At 34.4% G+C, this 17743-nt stretch overlaps 1 protein-coding gene across 1 annotated transcript in view; it reads right to left on the bottom strand.

The window, feature by feature from the left end:
* The window catches only part of LOC136815439 (mediator of RNA polymerase II transcription subunit 14-like), a 29898-nt gene that overhangs the window by 10468 nt on the left and 1687 nt on the right, over nt 1-17743 (bottom strand). Inside the window, exons 2-20 of the mRNA XM_067071891.1 lie at nt 12551-12577; nt 12161-12266; nt 11800-11894; nt 11052-11130; nt 10600-10726; nt 9506-9546; nt 9277-9364; nt 8346-8374; nt 7937-8015; nt 7540-7583; nt 7336-7424; nt 5945-5970; nt 4973-5344; nt 3803-3881; nt 3244-3403; nt 2577-2852; nt 2035-2223; nt 977-1361; nt 460-554 (exon numbers count right to left, since the gene is read on the bottom strand). Coding sequence (XP_066927992.1) covers nt 460-554; nt 977-1361; nt 2035-2223; nt 2577-2852; nt 3244-3403; nt 3803-3881; nt 4973-5344; nt 5945-5970; nt 7336-7424; nt 7540-7583; nt 7937-8015; nt 8346-8374; nt 9277-9364; nt 9506-9546; nt 10600-10726; nt 11052-11130; nt 11800-11894; nt 12161-12266; nt 12551-12577 — 2386 coding nt within the window. The remainder of the gene's footprint in view (nt 1-459; nt 555-976; nt 1362-2034; nt 2224-2576; nt 2853-3243; nt 3404-3802; nt 3882-4972; nt 5345-5944; nt 5971-7335; nt 7425-7539; nt 7584-7936; nt 8016-8345; nt 8375-9276; nt 9365-9505; nt 9547-10599; nt 10727-11051; nt 11131-11799; nt 11895-12160; nt 12267-12550; nt 12578-17743) is intronic.

Consider the following 17743-nt stretch of genomic DNA (forward strand, 5'->3'; position numbering starts at 1 on the left):
GTGGAAAGCTAAAAGCAATGTTTTATTCTGTCTAATTTGCAGGGTTAGATATCTTTAGATACCTAAAAGTTTCCGGAAGTCAAAATCACTCTAACGACCGGTTCTATCAATCTATTGACCGGAAATGACTACAAAACGTAATTTTGACGTTAATTTTCTCGAGACTATATCCACTTAAAAGTCCTCTACATCGCTTTTTGAGTGCTTTTAACTGGTATAAATGGTTTTGAATTTTATTCACTTTGAAATTTCGTCAAACTTTTTCTTAGGCCTTAGCAAAGAACACCCCTCGCGAAAAAATCTTTGAAATGGACCAGGTTTGGTTGCGTCGCATAAAAAATGTCACGGGTCCTAAGTTTCGCCCCCCCCCTATTAACAACAAAAATAATATAGCGATCAAAGTGAAGTTTTAAGAGCCCAATATTTGAGCGAAAACCTTCCGTTGTATTAGAGTAATACCTCGTAACCTTGGACACGGGAATAAGTAAAAACCAACGACTTCATATCATATCGTTTGAATACGAATGTGGAGATAGAGTATGTCGAATTCAATGCTAAAATGAAAACAAAAACGATCAACATTGAAATAAGTTTTTTGTGATTGACAGGTCTTGTTGTCGATTTAATTGGTCGATTTTTAACCAGTTAAATATATTGAGTTGATGTCACCATATACCAAATTTTTCTCTCCAGTTTGACTTTTGTGAATTAGGGAAAGTAAGACATCAGCACAAATTATCTGTAAGAAGCTATTTTTCTGACCGTCATTTTCCCTTGCAGTTTGCCTCCTATGACAGCACATATTTTTGGTCAATAACAATTACCCCCTGCCTGACTTTTGTCTTTTCCCTCAAAACTATTTTGAAATGAATTGTACTTTCGAATGGCAAAGTTTGGTTCAGTCCTAACGTAGGTCTTTATGGACGTAAAATTGGTGTTAAATGGACATTTATTCGTATCAGTTAAAGTTTTTCACCTTTCAAATATTGATCCACATTAATGGCATGTTTATACAATCTAAATAAGCCTCTCAAATCGGACAATATCCTGTCCGCGAGGAAGCTTTCTTTCTTCTCTTGATTCTCTACACCACCGCATTGAAGGTTGTAATCAAACGATATTCCTTTATGCCGAACATCCTCGCAGCACGATTCCATCAATGGTTTTTTAAAAGAAAAAGTCAAAACCCATTGTGAGAGTTCAACATCTAAATACATTGTGGAGTTGAGAATTTGTTCTTTGAAAGACTCGAAATCTTTCTTATTGCATCCAGGAGGTGTTGGATAGTCTAGGAGGATAATGTTAGGCGAGCCGTGCGATTCTTCCAGAACACCGTGGAAAAGAATGTCAGCCGCTACAAGCTGTAAAAGAGAAAGTTGTAAGATGAACGAAAAAGAATATAATCTCAGTTAAAACCTTCTGGTTGTCTATTGGGCTATTCCATCTTATATCAATACAGTGGGGTGGACGAACATTTCCAGGGGGTAATCCGAGAAAGATTTCCAGGGAGTGTTTTTTCATTTTTCCAAGGAGGTAAGAAGTTATTCTAAAATTTCCAAGGGGGTAAAAGACTGATTTTAGTTCGTCCACCCTCACCTTCATGTATGAGATTTTCCAGGGGGTATTTACACATTTTCAATAATTTTTTGAAAAGGTTCGTCCACCCCCTGTATGGTTTTTCTTGACGAAACTTTGAAGCGCAATTGCCGGCACATGAAAATGCAATGCAAAACCCGTAGTATCAGATCAGAGCTTTCTTTGGAATGTTGCAAACACATGAACTAATGATAACTCCACGAACGATCTTGGCCGTTTCTGCATTCTCTTTCATGGGAAAATCAGAGAATTATCATGTAATTCACTTTCATCCCTTTAATAGCTTAAGAAAATCGTATTACAGGTAGAATAGGTGATATGTTGTAATAGTTTTTTGTCAAGGAAAATGTCGTGATTTCCCTAAACAATTCCGTCATTTTTGCCCGATTAACCTATCCCCGTCGGGGTAAACGTAAAAAATACTTAAAAGAAACGCACCTGTTTGCAAAGTTCAATGAATGGAATCCGTTGAAAACTTCTCAACAAGATGGATGATAAAATATTGTTGATCAAAGAATCTTCTTTTAAATGTTGGTCTTCCTCAATTTCATTGTTCATGACCACTTTCACTTTCTCGTTTGCGCACTCTAAGCGTTTTCGTTTCTCCGCACGTTCTTGTAACCGCTCCTAGAGAGAATAATACAATAGATAAGCTAATACTTATGTCTGAAATACTTTCGAGCCTTCATAAAGCGTTTTAGGTTGAATTGTCTAAAGCCCTGTGTTTCAAACCCAAAACCTAGGAAGATTTGGACTAGTAATCTAATAATGTACTTACTAATGTTTTCCCATTATGGTTCAAAACCCTGGCTTAAAGAGAAAAACTTAAGAGCTCATGAGCAACCAAAATATTTCAGAGTGAGAGGAGGGGGGACCTAGAAAAAGAGCGACTTCTTCCGGTAGAAAGAACTATAAAAAACTAGCCTTCAATAAATTTACAGGAAATTAAAAGGGGGTCGATGACCTGAGTTCAACAATACCTTTCGTTTCATCAGAGATAACTCTTCTCTGATGTCATTCTTAAGAACAGGAGTTACAGGTCCTTCAACGGGCAATTTCTCGGTGATTTTTCTCTTATTCAGCAAAGTGTCACTATTCAATTGAAAACAATTGGCGATCTTCAGGTTGTCCATATTCTCTGTACTGTTTATGGAGTCGTTATGCGAGATTTCAGGGTTGTCGATGGCTTGTACCAAATAGTATTTATCTTTGATTGGTTTTGATGGTATGTCATTACTAATGTCGATCCCAAGAACCTGAAAGAATTGACAAGCACGAGGATACTTGGTTAGAGTTTGCCAGGAACGATTTAGGTCACATTCTAATGTCTACGAGAAAATCAATCTCTCTTATTAAACTCCTAACCCGATTTTTTCACGCTTTTTTAAAGGGTTTATAATGTATTCTGGGAAAGTCTCCAATTGTTTTATACAATTATTTATCGATTCTTACGACAAAAGGTTTTAAATGTAAATTATGATCATGTATTTTAAATTGAAATTAATTACTCTCAGCAAGCAAAATTTTCGAGTACAATTGTATATCTTTGAGACAAAACAAACAATAACTTCAAGAAAATATAAAGACCAATTCGAGCCTAGATAAAGAATACAAAACTCTGCAAAATTTTTAGTTACGATCGCTCACCAGAAAATAGTCAGGATGCTTTTTGAACTGTAAAAACAATCGATGCTTTGGAACACGTTGAAGTGACGTCAAATTGCAATGTTTGACGGGAAATTGTTCAAATACAATGACGGGTTGAAGATATACTGATGATCTACTTTTCTCCAAATACAGTGAGCATCTAAAAAAAAGACCATCAAAGATTTCTTACCGGTGACAGGAAGTTTGCAACCTCTCAGAAACTTGCCCCTCAGGAAAAATGCCCGTCTGGAGATTTGTCACCTTCCACCGAAAATTACCCCCAAAAAGACTGCTACCCGGAAAATTAATCCCTAAGAAATTTGTCACGTTAATTTTGAGATACACAGAGATTCTTCAAGTCTGTAGATAAACAATTTCTTAGAATAGTTTAACCTCCATCAAGGATCGAAAATTGTCTATCAAAAATTAAAGACAAAAGACAAAATACAAAGTAAAAACTTTCTACAGTAGGATTGCATTTAGCTAAAACGCCCATTATAATATTTTTCCAGAACATTATTATTGTCAATTCGGAGGAGATTAAATTATTTAGTGTTACCTTAGAGCATGGAACTCTTCAATGAACTTATGAATGTCAGTCCTCAAGTAAATCTGAAGCTGTTTCATCAGGTTGACTTCTAAGATAAAAAGAAATGATAGTATTCATCATGTGTACAAATTGTTGAGTTGGATTAAAGTGAAGCGATTGATATAGTAGTTTATGATTCTTTACATGATATAAAATCTAAGACATCTGATATCTACAGTGTTCAGTGAGAGAAGGGTCGAGCTAATCTCGATCTCCCCGTAAAATATAAAATAACAATAGAAAACAAAGTCGATATAATCTATTCCGCCTCATCCGCCCGACGGCCCATTCCGATTATCGTGAAACTGTAAGCGCGCGAAAAGCACGCAAATTATGTAACAGATGTAAGAATCTTTACATCATGTAACCTTATTTGTTTCAGACAGCGAAATATTATGGAATCAAAAGCAAAACTAAATCAATGATTGGTCAAAAAGATTTGGTTGTTTCATTAAAAAAACATACAGGGGGTAGACGAACCATTTTAAGGTCAAAAAAATTATTGAAAATGTTTGCAAACCCCCTAGAAAATGGCAAAATTTGCAATAAAAATACCCTTAGAAAAATTCTTTTTATACCTTAAAAGAAAGGGGGGGGGGCGAACGAACTAAAATCAGTCTTTTATACCCCATGGAGAATTTTCTCGGAACACTCTCTGGGAATGTTCGTCCACCCCCTGTATGGATATAAAATGGAATGGTCCATTTTCTGATAGTCCGACCTTATATCTCCAAGCAGATTCTAATACTCCACGCATGACAAGTATTCATATATAGAGGCCATTTCTCCGTAAGATAATCTGCCTAGGCTAGCGGACCGTTTTGATATTTTTCATCAAGTTGGGACGAATATTGTAATGAGCTTTTGAGTGCGGTGACTGGCTAAAGCAGAACAATCACATCAAAACAAATGTCAATCATAAACATTAACATTAGAACCAAATCGCTTTCTTAGGGCAAAAGACAGTGCGGTTAGGTTATCACATTGGCCACATCCCTTATAGAGTAAGAAGTTTCGTGCGCAGAATGGATGATCTGTCATGAGATTAAACATGTATTCTTCCTAGCCATCTTTTTAACTTGAGTATTTCAGTAAACCTCCTGGAAACAAAAATTTGAAAAGCAAAAGAATTCAACTTACTTGGATTTTTGACGCCAACATTCAAAAGTAGAAATCCAGTGCGCGAATCAATCGAGACCGACACTGACTCTTTCTTCATGCAGCATTGAAACGGTTTAAATTCCAATGACGGTAGATCTAAATTCAATGCAGCATTCTCCTTGAAAAATTCATCAACACTGAGCTGGCCAAGCAGATTCTTCAGCATCGATATAGAATAGGATCTGACAGCTATGGCAAAGATTTTTTCAATGGATAGACAATCAGGCGAAATGTAAATTCCGTTGTCGGATTTTCCATCGTCGTCGTCCCCCAAAGGTGGAACGTATCGCATAATCAATGCTTGTTTCTTTTCTTTTGATTGTGTGATACAAACTGACGGAGGCTTCTTCTCTGTAGAAAAAAGAAAATTTTCTTAAGAATATTCACAAGATTTAGAAAAGTAAAAGCATCTAAAGCCAATAGCTTTAAACCAAAGACCGTAAAATAATTTATAATGGATCTGATACATAGAAAGTAGTTGTTAATATGAAAATTCATTGTTGTGTTGTATCAAGGTCTTTTGATTTACTATTTGAAAAGAATACAAGTGGATTATTATTACGATACCCTAAAATGCAAATCCCCACTTCAAAACCGCTAACTTGCATTTTCCTTAATTTCATAAATAGTCCCATAAGAAATCAACACAGACCCTTTGTTATTATGGCTTAATTTGACATTCAAAAAGAGCTTTTCGAAATTTATTTGAGAAAAACCATTTTGAGGGTTTTTAAGGGGTAAAAATTAAACTAAAAATATCTTTTTACCCTCCCTCGTAAAAAGGGTAAATAAATTATCACTGCCTGGAAAGACCATCATAGACTTTCATCATAAATTCATAATACAACATAACAACATAAACTCTCCATAATAGGTGGATAGTGTGAGGACTTTAAATGTGGGTTTTAAGGGTGTTAGTACCCACTGGAGAAGTTAAATTTTGCTTCATACCTGGTTTAACGAATCTTGCGGAAGCTCTATGAAATAAAAAAAGAAAATAATCTTTAAAAAGTGTCAAAGTGACATCAAGCAGTACGAAATACAAAACAGTTCGATGACTTTTCAAAGTTAAATTATGAAAATTATAAGGTTTAAAGGTGGCAAATTGATGAAGATTGCATCAAGATTGGCCTTCGATTTCCAAATTATCAGTGGACAATCTAAAATTTTTCGTCTGAGAGGGAAAATTGATTTTACACACCAAATTAAAGTCTGTCCAGATATAATTGGCAGTGGAAACAAGAATGCCTGTAACTTTTAATAGTGAAATAAAATTCCAAAATTTTTTTTTGCTTGTTTTAGAGAATCAAAAGCGCTATATTTGAATGTATTTTTGGTTGGAAAATTCGCGATTTTTAGCGGTTAAATTTGCGATTGTAAAAATTGAGCTTTTTTTCTACTTATGCTTTAACGTTCATTTTTACAGCAGTGGTAGTTCAACCTTAGGTCAAGAAATTTGTGAAATTTCAAGGCAAACAGAAAAGTCTTTCGGAAGATATGGGACCCGAAATACCCCTTGGTAGCACTTTTCTGTGAAATATCAAATCTCCAACTTATTACTAAAAACGGGGGTTATGTTATCTTTTTTGAACAGTGCAATTAAAAGTTGGAAAATGTGAAGTGTTGGTGCATTGGTATTACTGGTATCATTGATTATTTCGAAACGAGGTGAAATCACAGTATAATTGTTTTTATTGAAAATATAAGCATGAACTTATATTGCCTTTATTATTCTTAAGTCATTAAAAACTTTGCTAATTCCCAAAACACTAAACACAGTTTGGCTATGAGGTCATTAAAGAGATCGTAAAATGTGTTACAGTATGATCGAAAAACTGTTTTATCAATCATATCACTACCCCCGTTTTTAGTAATAGGTTGGAGATTTGATATTTCACAGAAAAGTGCTACCAAGGGGTATTTCGGGTCCCATATCTTCCAAAGGACTTTTCTGTTTGCCTTGAAATTTCACAACCTTCTTAACCTAAGGTTGAACTACCATTGATGTAAAAATGAACGTTATAGCATGAGTAGAAAAATAGCTCAATTTTTACAATCGAAAATTTAACCGCTAAAAATCGCGAATTTTCCAACCAAAAATACATTCAAATATAGCGCTTTTGATTCTCTAAAACAAGCAAAAAAAGTTTTTGGAATTTTATTTCACTATTAAAAGTTACAGGCTTTCTTGCTTCCACTGCCAATTATATCTGGACAGACTTTAGGACATTTTCTTAGAATTTTGATGAATTATGCAGAATTTTGAGACGAAAAAGCCTCTTTTTTATACTCCGTCTGAGATGGAAGGACTTTTAACACTGAATTGTGGACAAAAGAACTACCTGAAAAATGAGAGAGTGAGTTTTTCAGCAGGAACGTACTCTTCTACTCGAACATGTTCTCCCCATCGCTCATTGATCAAACGTTTGCTCTACAAGAAAAAAAATATAAGCCATTGTATGAGTCTCAGCATTTATATAGATCCTAACCTTACACACAATAAATTGCAAAATATTTCATAAAACAGGGAAAGTGACAAAACTTACCTGAGTATGGAGTACTTCCAAATGGAGTGATAAACAGAAATTATCTGTAATAGTGTTGGATAGAGTTAAGGACAAAATTGATGATCAAATACAGGAGTTTTACAAGCGTAATGTTTGACTTTGACTTTGAAGGCCCTCAAGCAACAAAAAGAAAAGCCTTAAGATTTGGTCAGTATTTAGAATGATGGATTGCATCGAGCGCTTTCTTTGTTTTTGCGCTGCATATTTTTCGAAATTTGGAGATAAGGGTTGTACTTTCGATCTGGTGTTTTTGTCTAAACCACCCGGGACATGTATTTTAGATAGGATATGATTGGCATCATTTCCCATCCAGGAGTTTCAAATCTAGCTCCTTCGAGGCTTTGAAACCAATGGTTTTATCATAGTGAAAAGATACGAAGTGTGTTGTAAAGTTCAGCTAGAGAATCTTCTTGAACCATCAACCTTGATTGAACAATTTGATGGATGAAATGAACCTAACAGAAAGAAGGTTCAGCAAAAAGTGTACATACAGGGCTTTGTTACAAAAAAAACATTTTATTTTTGAAAATAAATCTCCTGGTAGATTTCGGCTATTTATATAATATATGAAATTGATATACAAGTTCTAGATATTATTGTGTACATGTCCTTTGGGGGAAAGAATTCTGTCAACTGAAAGAATCAAGAATCAAGCAAAAAAATGAAATAATTGTGTGGTTTTTCGAATTTGATGCTATGCCTTTCATTTTACGAATGATTGATCTGATTCTTAGAAGTGCGCAAGACAATTCATTCAGATTACAAAATTGGTTCATCGGACTCACTTGCATTCCATGCACTAATGACCTTCCATCTAGAATGACAAGATTTAAAACATTTTAATACATTGGAAAGTTTATGGAAGATAAATGTTCTATTGTTTTTTCTTGAATGTCATACTTCACTTCAGATGTTCTATTGAAATCACGTTAAAGCCCTTTCAAAATTAAATCAGCTTTTTCGATAGAACAATATACCTTATTGGAACTAATTTTTGCGGGAATTAATTTTAGCGTTTTTCGGGTTTTTCGTCAAAATCACGAAAATTTGAGTTAAAAACCGCGAAACACAATTTTTTCCAATTTGGCGACCCCAATTTAATTTGTTGTTCGACGGGCAGAGCATTAGCAAAATATGGGTCCGTTGGTCGGTAAAATAAAAATAAATTTTTCATTTATCAGGGTTGGTAAAGTACCGAGAATGTTTTCAAAAAATATCTGGATCAAAAATTCACTTTTTTTATCTTTGATGACGATCAATAATAAAATCTTAGTGTATGGAATGCTTGATTTTCTAAATTTTTTAATTTTGTGAATTAATTTTCAGCTTTATTCAAATTTGATTCTTACAAATAAGTACTGTGAAAAATATATTATAGTGGAAATTCAATATTATTATTATTTTGACTTTAGCAAAATAGGGTCGGTCGGGCCCGTAGAACAACAAATTAAATTGGTCTCGCCTTATCGAAAAATTTGAAAAATCCCTAGGAAAATGAAAGAAATTTGTACAAAAAAGGTCAAAACCGTGAAAATTACAGAATGAAAAAAACCGCAAAAATTAAAACCCACGAAATGCAATCTTTTGGATATTTTTTTCAACTGCGAAAATTAGTTCCCGCAAAAATTAGTCCCAATAAGGTATAATATAACTTCGATCTACCCTTAATCACAATCACAAGATTGGCAAAGAAAACAAACTGATTCTAAAACAAACCTCCTGTTTCATAATCTTCCATCAAGAAGTCAATGTGGAGCAACCTCCATGGAATGTCTGCACCGTCACCTGGTAGCATCAACACAGCCTGAAAGTGCAAATAATTATATGAAAAGTAGTGACTTTAATGGACCTACCTGGTTAAGCAACAGAAATTATAAAATTAAAAATCAGAATAGTATCACAGCCTCTTTTGTGTAAAGTAAAATTGTTAAGCTTGTTGACTGACCTCGAACTCATGTTCAACTCTAAGGACAAGTTTACCATCTCCTAAAAATAGAGAAAATACAGATAATTTAGAGCAAAACCTTTGGAAGATTGACTTCTCACCAATTTTATGTACGCTACATGTTATTCAAAGTTATCCCTGGGAACTCTAGTAAATAATCTCGTTGTAAATAATCTACACTAAAGAGCTTTTTGATAATTTTTGTTTTGATTACATCATTGAAGTTAGACTAGGAGCATTTGACAGTAAAAACATGAAAAATCCAAACGATAAAAAAGCTACTCGAGTTGAAAAATATTCTGAAAAATGAGAAGTAAAACCATTCCCATATCGTCGCAGTAAAATAAGAGTGCTTTATGTCCAAAATCACTGTTTTGCAGAAATCGAGTTTAAAGTTTTCATTACTTGCTTGAGCCTAATGACGAAGACTTATTGTAAAATTTTCAAGTGTTTTCACTAATTCTGCCTTTTTGGTAGTTGTGTATCACATTTTTGAAAAAAAAAATCAATGAGTGCGCCATTGAGTGTACCATAATGGCGCGCATTTGTCAACAGAAATGGACATAAGGCATTTTTCTTCTATAAATTTCACTGGAAAATGGACTTAAGTATAAATTGCTTAATAAAAGTGATGAAAACAATCCCACAATTTCAATTAAGAAACTGATAAACAAAAAGCAGGTAGGTATAATAAGTTTCTAGTCGTTTTATATCAAGAATCTATTCTTAATCTATCAATTCATAACATTTAAATTAGCTTAAGTCCACTTTATTCTAGCACATGTAAAAGTAAAAAGCCTTATGTCCAAATTTGGACAGCTTTCTCCCAAATGAGATAAAATCCAAGAAATCTAAAGTCACCATTCAAAAGAGCACAGCCTTGTGTCCCAAAAAATGTAAAAAAAAATTTTTCAAAAAATGGACATAAGGCACTCTTATTCTACTGCGACGATATCTGCTATTTATACCTTTCAAAAGCAACTGATTCTGTAAAATAGCCCACCAAAGAAAAAACTAAAATTGAGTCCAGTTTATATAAAAGCTTTAAGTTGACCCGAGTCCAGAGACTAGAGCCAGACTAACCAATCACCTACCAATTTTGATACTGTTGAATTCAGGAGGAATTTTACTTGTCACCAATCGGTGTTGAATGACTTCATTGAGGTTTTTCAATGTTTGAGCTTTCTGTGTTGCTGATATTGGCTCTTCAGGGACAATTTTCTGAAAATATTAAAAATTGGACACATAGGATCGTCAAGTCTTATTTTTAAATATGGTGCTAAAGTTATTTCATAATTGGAATGGATCCTAGGAATCAGAACTTAGTTCGATTTTGTAATGAATTCCTGTTGGCCAGACCCAAAGTTCTTTGCGATCTTAAACCTACACAAATTCATTATTCGATTACTAAAAATCCACATTTATTTTCTAATTCGTAAACTCTAACGAAAATAACTTAATTTATCATTTTACTTTCAACTCTTCTTGTCACGTTAGTGGGTTGTCTAGAAATATATGTCATGAACTAAATTGTAATTGATTTTACCCGTATGCATTTCGGCAATCTATTGAAAGTGCCAGTGGTAAGAACATCAACTGCTGTTGGTAATGAAAAGTTTGGAAGTCTGAAAAAAATTAATCAAAACAAAATTTCGAGCTAGTGGTTGCGTACAGGCAAAAGTTCAGTTTGTATCTTGCTCTAGAGAAACTGAGACCTTACCCCAAGATATACATGGGTGAGTTATGTAATGTATATTCAATATTCTGGGGGCATGGAGGACGGTTTAAAATATGTGAAAGAGTGTGTTTTTAAGTTTATGTTCAAACTAGCTTCCTAGTTTGGTAAAGTGACAAAAACATTTAAAAATCGAAGTATTGCTGTTTCAAAATCAAGGACAGTAAAATCACAGATTTGGTGTGCTGATTAGTTTGCCAAGATCCAAGAGAGAGGAAGTTAATGTCCTTGTCATTTAAAACACAAACTGGTTATTCAAAATTCTAGGAGGACACAATAATCACGAAAAATTATGTCACAGCAAGTTAGAGTAATGACGAGTAGATAAGTAGGAAAAAAATGAGTTTATATCCTCTATAGGAGAATTGCCTTTAACATTTGACAATATCTAATTCGATCAGACTGAGAGTGGTTATTATACAAGGATTTTGACAAAACTATTTTTCTAAGGTTTTTTGCTAAAGAAAAAAGAGTAAATCATACACTATCTGGTTTTAATCCTTCAACAATCTTGAATAAAATTTACGAATCAAAAAAAAATTGGGATCTGTATTCATACCTTGCATTGACAAGGTCTCCTCTTGATAAATGGAACAATGTATCTGCTGTATGGATGTAGAATTCGTTCTGCTGTAACAAGCCCATTGACATAGCCTAGTAGGGAAAAGGCAAAAATATTTTGTTTCACTTCACTCCCTATTACACAGCTAGAATAGTTTTTAGAATTGGTAATTGAAATAACAGTGTTCTTTTTACTTTAGAAATAATAAAAATGGACTTCACACAAATTAGCCCAAATAAGACTTAATTAAGAGATGGAAATTTTGACTACTAGAAGGATTAGGAATGGAAATACAGAAAGGTCTATGATTATGAACTTTTTCTGAAATATTAAGGGGAATAAAATTTGTTTCCCAAACCTGGAACTTGTCCACTCGGTCTTCTCCAGCAGCCCATTTTACAAGTGCTAATATACGAATGAACTGTTGACGAGCTTTTGTTGCAAATTTGATGATTTCAATCTTCCTAAACAAGATTTATGAAAATAATTTAGAGAAAACCACTTCAAGTTTGTTGTTGCTTAAAAAGAAACTTGTGGAAGACAAATTTAAACGCACTTATAACATTCATATGCAACCCACATCCACCTGTCCTTTGGGTCGAATTCAATAAATAATACCTCAATAGAGTTAGGATAGTTATATACTTTCCAAATCTGTGAAGAAAACTCCAACCACTTTCTTTGATGAAAATATTTGTTAGGCTTTGTAAATTTAACAAAACCTTCTCAAAAGGAAACAAGTATTTACCTTTCAATATCAGATTTTCTTGGTAACCTAAGGGAAGAAAAAAAAACAATATGATTACAAGTCTAAGACAGTGCAGGGCTCGAAATAACGATATTTAGGTGGTCGGACACACTGTCCAATCAAAAATTGATTTGGGTCGGACATGTTCTAAGGCTTTTAAAGTAAAATGGGTCGGACATGTCCGATTGATTTTTATGTGGGGTATACTTCAAGTCTAATACAAGCTTCTGATAGAATTTTACATAAGCCCATGATTTTTACTTGAAGCATGCTTTCATTTGTTGAGAAAAAGCATCACACAAAATGAATATCTAACACTAATGATCGCAACTTTGAGAGTTTTTGTGTGTAAATAAAGAAGTTACTAATTCTATGTAAATTACAATTTCTTTTGGAAATTTCACAACGCATCTGACAAATTTTTCGAAGGCACCGAAAGTAATTGGGTCGGACATGATGTCCGACTAGAATCGATTTGGGTCGGACATTTCAGCAATTGGGTCGGACAATGTCCGATGTCCGACCGTTATTTCGAGCCCTGCAGTGAGATGTGATGTTTTCTCTTTAAATGCTTTACAATTAATTTGACATCCTTGCTTGATGAAAGAGGGTCTTCAACTGATAAAAAATGTCTCGCAACTGTATGTATATTGACCCTCACTCATAGAGACCAAAAGTCCACATCAACTATATAAAGTTGGGAATAATGATTTTTGCTGTAATTGCGTATATAGTATGAAAAGGTAAATTCTTCCTTGTTCCGCACCAAGAATCCCAACAAGTGCGCGATTTACGGACCATGCATTTTGAGAATACTTTTAGATGTATACAAGACAATGGCACCGGATTGTCTGGTGAATCAGCAGGCATGGTCAAAAGCAATTGACAATTAGTATATGTAATCACATGATAACGAGTGCAATTCGAATATAATTGCACGAGTGATTTTTTTGTTATTAATTTTCCGAGTCCGAAAGGACGAGGAAAATTCGAAACAAAAAAATCACGAGTGCAATTTTCGAATTGTACGAGTTATTATGTGATTACGAGCTAATCGCACAATGGCTTTCACTACTTTTTCCCAGTTAGGAAAGTAAATTACAGAAATTACACTGAGAGTTTTATATTTTTCTCTTCCCTTTATGTCTTTCTTTTATTGTTATTTATTGATTTTCTTTCTCACAAAATAAATTTCGAATGCAATTAAAACGTTCGATGCAAAAAAAATGTAAGAAAAAACATTAAAATCAATTTTGTAAATATTGGCGCCTCATTGAAGAATGTGATTAACGATTAATTGCTCTCTACAGGATGCAATTAACGATTAATTGCTCTCTTTGAAGGCGCGCCAAAGAAGAAAAAATAACTCATCGTGCGATTAATGGCATTATAGACTTAACTCTTCATACAAAAATTATGGGAAACGAATATTTGGACTTTGTACCCTATACTGTACACAAGCACAATAATTTTAAAAATCAGTTTTTTGAAGTTTGCAAAAAATGCCACATAGAAGAGCTTTCAAACTCAGTATACCTTATTGGAACTAATTTTCGCGGGAACTAATTTTCGAGGTCGAAAAAAATATCCAAAAATTTGCATTGCGCGGGTTTTAATTTTCGCGTTTTTTTCATTCTGGAATTTTTGCGGGTTTTAATTTTTGCGGTTTTTCCCTTTTTTGGACAAATTTCTTTCATTTTCCTAGGGATTTTTCAAATTTTGTCGATAAAATTGGAAAACATCGTGTTTAATTTTCACGGTTTTTAACTCTCAAAATTTTTTGCGGGTTCAAATTTTTGCGATTTTGACGAAAAACAGCGAAAAACGCTAAAATTAATTCCCGCGAAAATTATTTCCAATAAGGTTTGTGAATAGAGCAGTTAAAAATACAACTTTTCTATTTTTTTTGCAAAAATTCTAGGAATGAAAATAAAGGGATGATGATAATTGAATACTATCTACTGATGATCCACAGCACTATCGTAAAGCTAGAATCGCTTGGCATACTCTTCGCCCAGTTTTCAGAGTATGGCAGAAATCATCGAGATCTTGAGGGTAGAGATATTGCTCACTTTACAAGGCAGGGTTGCCACAGGTTTGCCAAGTTCAAAATTCCAGACTTTTAGTCTAAAAAGCCATGTTTTTCCAGATTTTTTACCTGAAAATATCAGAGAATTTCCAGATATTTTGACAAAAAACCCAATATTTTCCAGACATTTCATCCATTAGGAAGGTTTTCAGTCTTTCCTTAATGTCATTTGAAAGGCCAGATTGAGGAATACAAGGTAATGAGAAATTTAAGAATGAACACAATTTAAAGATTTGGTTGCGAGCGTAACGAGCAGAAATTTTCAGGAATTTCAAATGCCCTAGGGTAAAAGTTTCCTATTACCGGAAAGTTTACTAGGCTTCATTCAGGACTATTTCCTTCAAATTCTATTCTTTTCCAGACATGTATGCCATTTCTGGCAGACGTGGCAACCCTGCAAGGGCAGTGATAATTTATAATAATTATATACAGTTCAGGGGCAAAATCATTGAAAACTGGCTACCGTGAGATCAGTGCATCAGTGGAGGCTAACAAACACGGAAATCTTTGCATTTGCACGGGGTGTGCATTTGCAACGGTTTCAATGATTTTTTTCGACCCTGTGCAAATGAGCTAGAACGTGTAAGGCAAAATGCGCAAAAATTAACAAATCTCAACTTTAAAATGAAAATGGCATAAAACGAAGACAAATGGCATTTTCATTTTCTCTTTTTAGAAGATTCTTTAGCCTTTTATAAAAATTTTTGTCTACGGGTTAAAATTTTGATCTGTGCATTTTTTTATAATCAAGTGTAACATTTTTCCACTCTGTGTAAATGCAACGGGCCGCAGTGATTGAGTGTATTTGCGCGGGGTTTTTTCGTCACTTTCGTTTTCGACCCGTTGCATTTGCCACATGTTGAACCCTGTGCAAATGCAAGGATTTCCGTGACTGGCTAACATGCATAGCCCTCAAATGAAAGACTTGGCTGGTCATTAAAATACAAAATTAAATCAAAACAAAAATGGTAGAGTAGAGCTGCGAGCGGAGCTGCGAGCGGAGCTGCGTAGTTGTATTTCTAATATTTAATATTTTATTTTATTGCTTCCCCTTTAGACAGGCAGCTGAGGTCACAAAAAATTGGACGGGGTGCAAACAATCCCAAACCACTTTTAATTGAAAATATACAACCTAAATATCTAGAAACCATAAACCGGAGTTGTTGAAATTATTTACCGGACGTGTCCGGTAATATTTTAGGACCTGATGACGCCATGCGTGCCCATAGGCTAACTGAAAAAATTTTGAGAACCAACATAGACATATTATATACAGTGAGTGGTCCTAAATCTGACAGCCCTGCCTAAATCTGACCCCCCAAATAACTGTTATGAAAAAAAATTCTATGTTTACAAACATTCCCTCTCCAAGCAGTTAGTCACACTAGGAAATCTAGCTTTCAGAAAAAACAACATCAGTCATCTACAGGATGTATTTGAACAACAAGGATGAGAGTTACCTGAATCAAGTTCGCAAGACAATTAATTAAAACTTGAAAGTTTGAAACAAAATAAAACGTGCAGCAGCAAAAATCAACCAACCAAAGTTTGTCATTCAATTCCCGAGACAGTGCTTCGATTTTTAAGGCCTTGTTTATATATACGCTAAAGTAAAAACAATTCCGCACGTGTAAATGGGTCATTGTTTGAGGTCCGGCAAAATTTCCGGGAAATAGCCTATCCGGCAGTGCGCGGATCTAGGTGGGTTCCGCCTCCCCCGTAGATCTTTTTCTTGGGAAGTTGATCTTCAAATTAGTTCTCAAGGTTGGCTTGGCTCAAATTGTTTCATCTATGGCTCAAATTTTAGGCAATTTCTCATAGTTTTTGAGAATGTTAATTTCATTAAAAAGCGCCGGTTTTTTTTTTTCATGAATCCCTTTAGAAGTTTTGCGGCGCATTTTTTTGCTTGAGAGTCAGGTAAACGATATAGCGCTTTTGCAGCATTAATCTTTGATACGCATTTTGGCGGGACGCTAGTGTGACTAACTGCCAAGCTGAACAATAAACTATCGCAAGAACTCTCGAAACAAAACATCTAACAAGATTACTATAATGTCAAGATGTCAATTAATGTGATCATAAAAGAGTTGTAAAAATAATTACAGTCTCTATTATTCTGAATCCGTTGCTCGTATTTAAAACGTTAACAATTTTGTAACAAAAAATTATGTTTTGTATAAGAAGCAATTATTGTTATTTGGGTCAATTGGTTCAGTGTATCAAATTTCTCAGTTTAGTTGACACTTTGGTATCTCCATTGCATCACAGCGAAAAGTTTGTTTTTATTTTAGTTTGTATCTTTGAAAGACCCCATCGGATTTAGGCAGGGCTGTTGGATTTAGGTCCACTCACGGTACCGATCGAAGCGTTTTTTAACGTAGATTAAGAAAATGGTCAGTAACCATATCTAAAAAAATTTGCTATAAAAAGCAGTTAGTCACAATAGGAAATCTAGCTTTCAGAAAAAAACAACATCCAGTCATCTACAGGATGTATAATTGCACAACAAGGATGAGAGTTACCTGAATCAAGTTCGCAAGACAATTAATTAAAACTTGAAAGTTTGAAACAAAATAAAACGTGCAGCAACCAAAATCAACCAACCAAAATTTGTCATTCAATTCCCGAGACAGCGCTTCGATTTTTAAGGCCTGGTTTATACGCTAAAGTAAAAATAATTCCGCATATGTAAATGGGTCATTATTTGAGGTCCGGCAAAATTTCCGGGAAACAGCCTATCCGGTGGTGCGCGGATCTAGGTGGGTTCCGCCTCCCCCTTAGATCTTTTTCTTGGGAAGTTGATCTTCAAATTAGTTTTCAAGGTTGGCTTGGCTCAAATTTTTTCATCTATGGCTCAAATTTTAGGCAATTTCTCAAAGTTTTTGAAAATGTTAATTTCATTAAAAAGCAGTGAAGCTGGAACCTCGATATTCCAGGATTAGAAAAAGCTATACCTGTTATCTTTTTTCTTTAAAGAATCAACAAGCCATCAACATCAATAAATTCCACACATTTCCTCGGAAACTTTTAAAATCATCTGCCATTATGACTTTCTTGAAGCCGTTCCAAAATGAACCAATCGGGTTATGTATCGGAATTCCTAT

The sequence above is a fragment of the Clytia hemisphaerica genome, unplaced genomic scaffold (genome assembly GCF_902728285.1).
Source record: "Clytia hemisphaerica strain Z4C2 unplaced genomic scaffold, Clytia hemisphaerica genome assembly, whole genome shotgun sequence".
Classification (NCBI taxonomy): Eukaryota; Metazoa; Cnidaria; class Hydrozoa; order Leptothecata; family Clytiidae; genus Clytia; species Clytia hemisphaerica.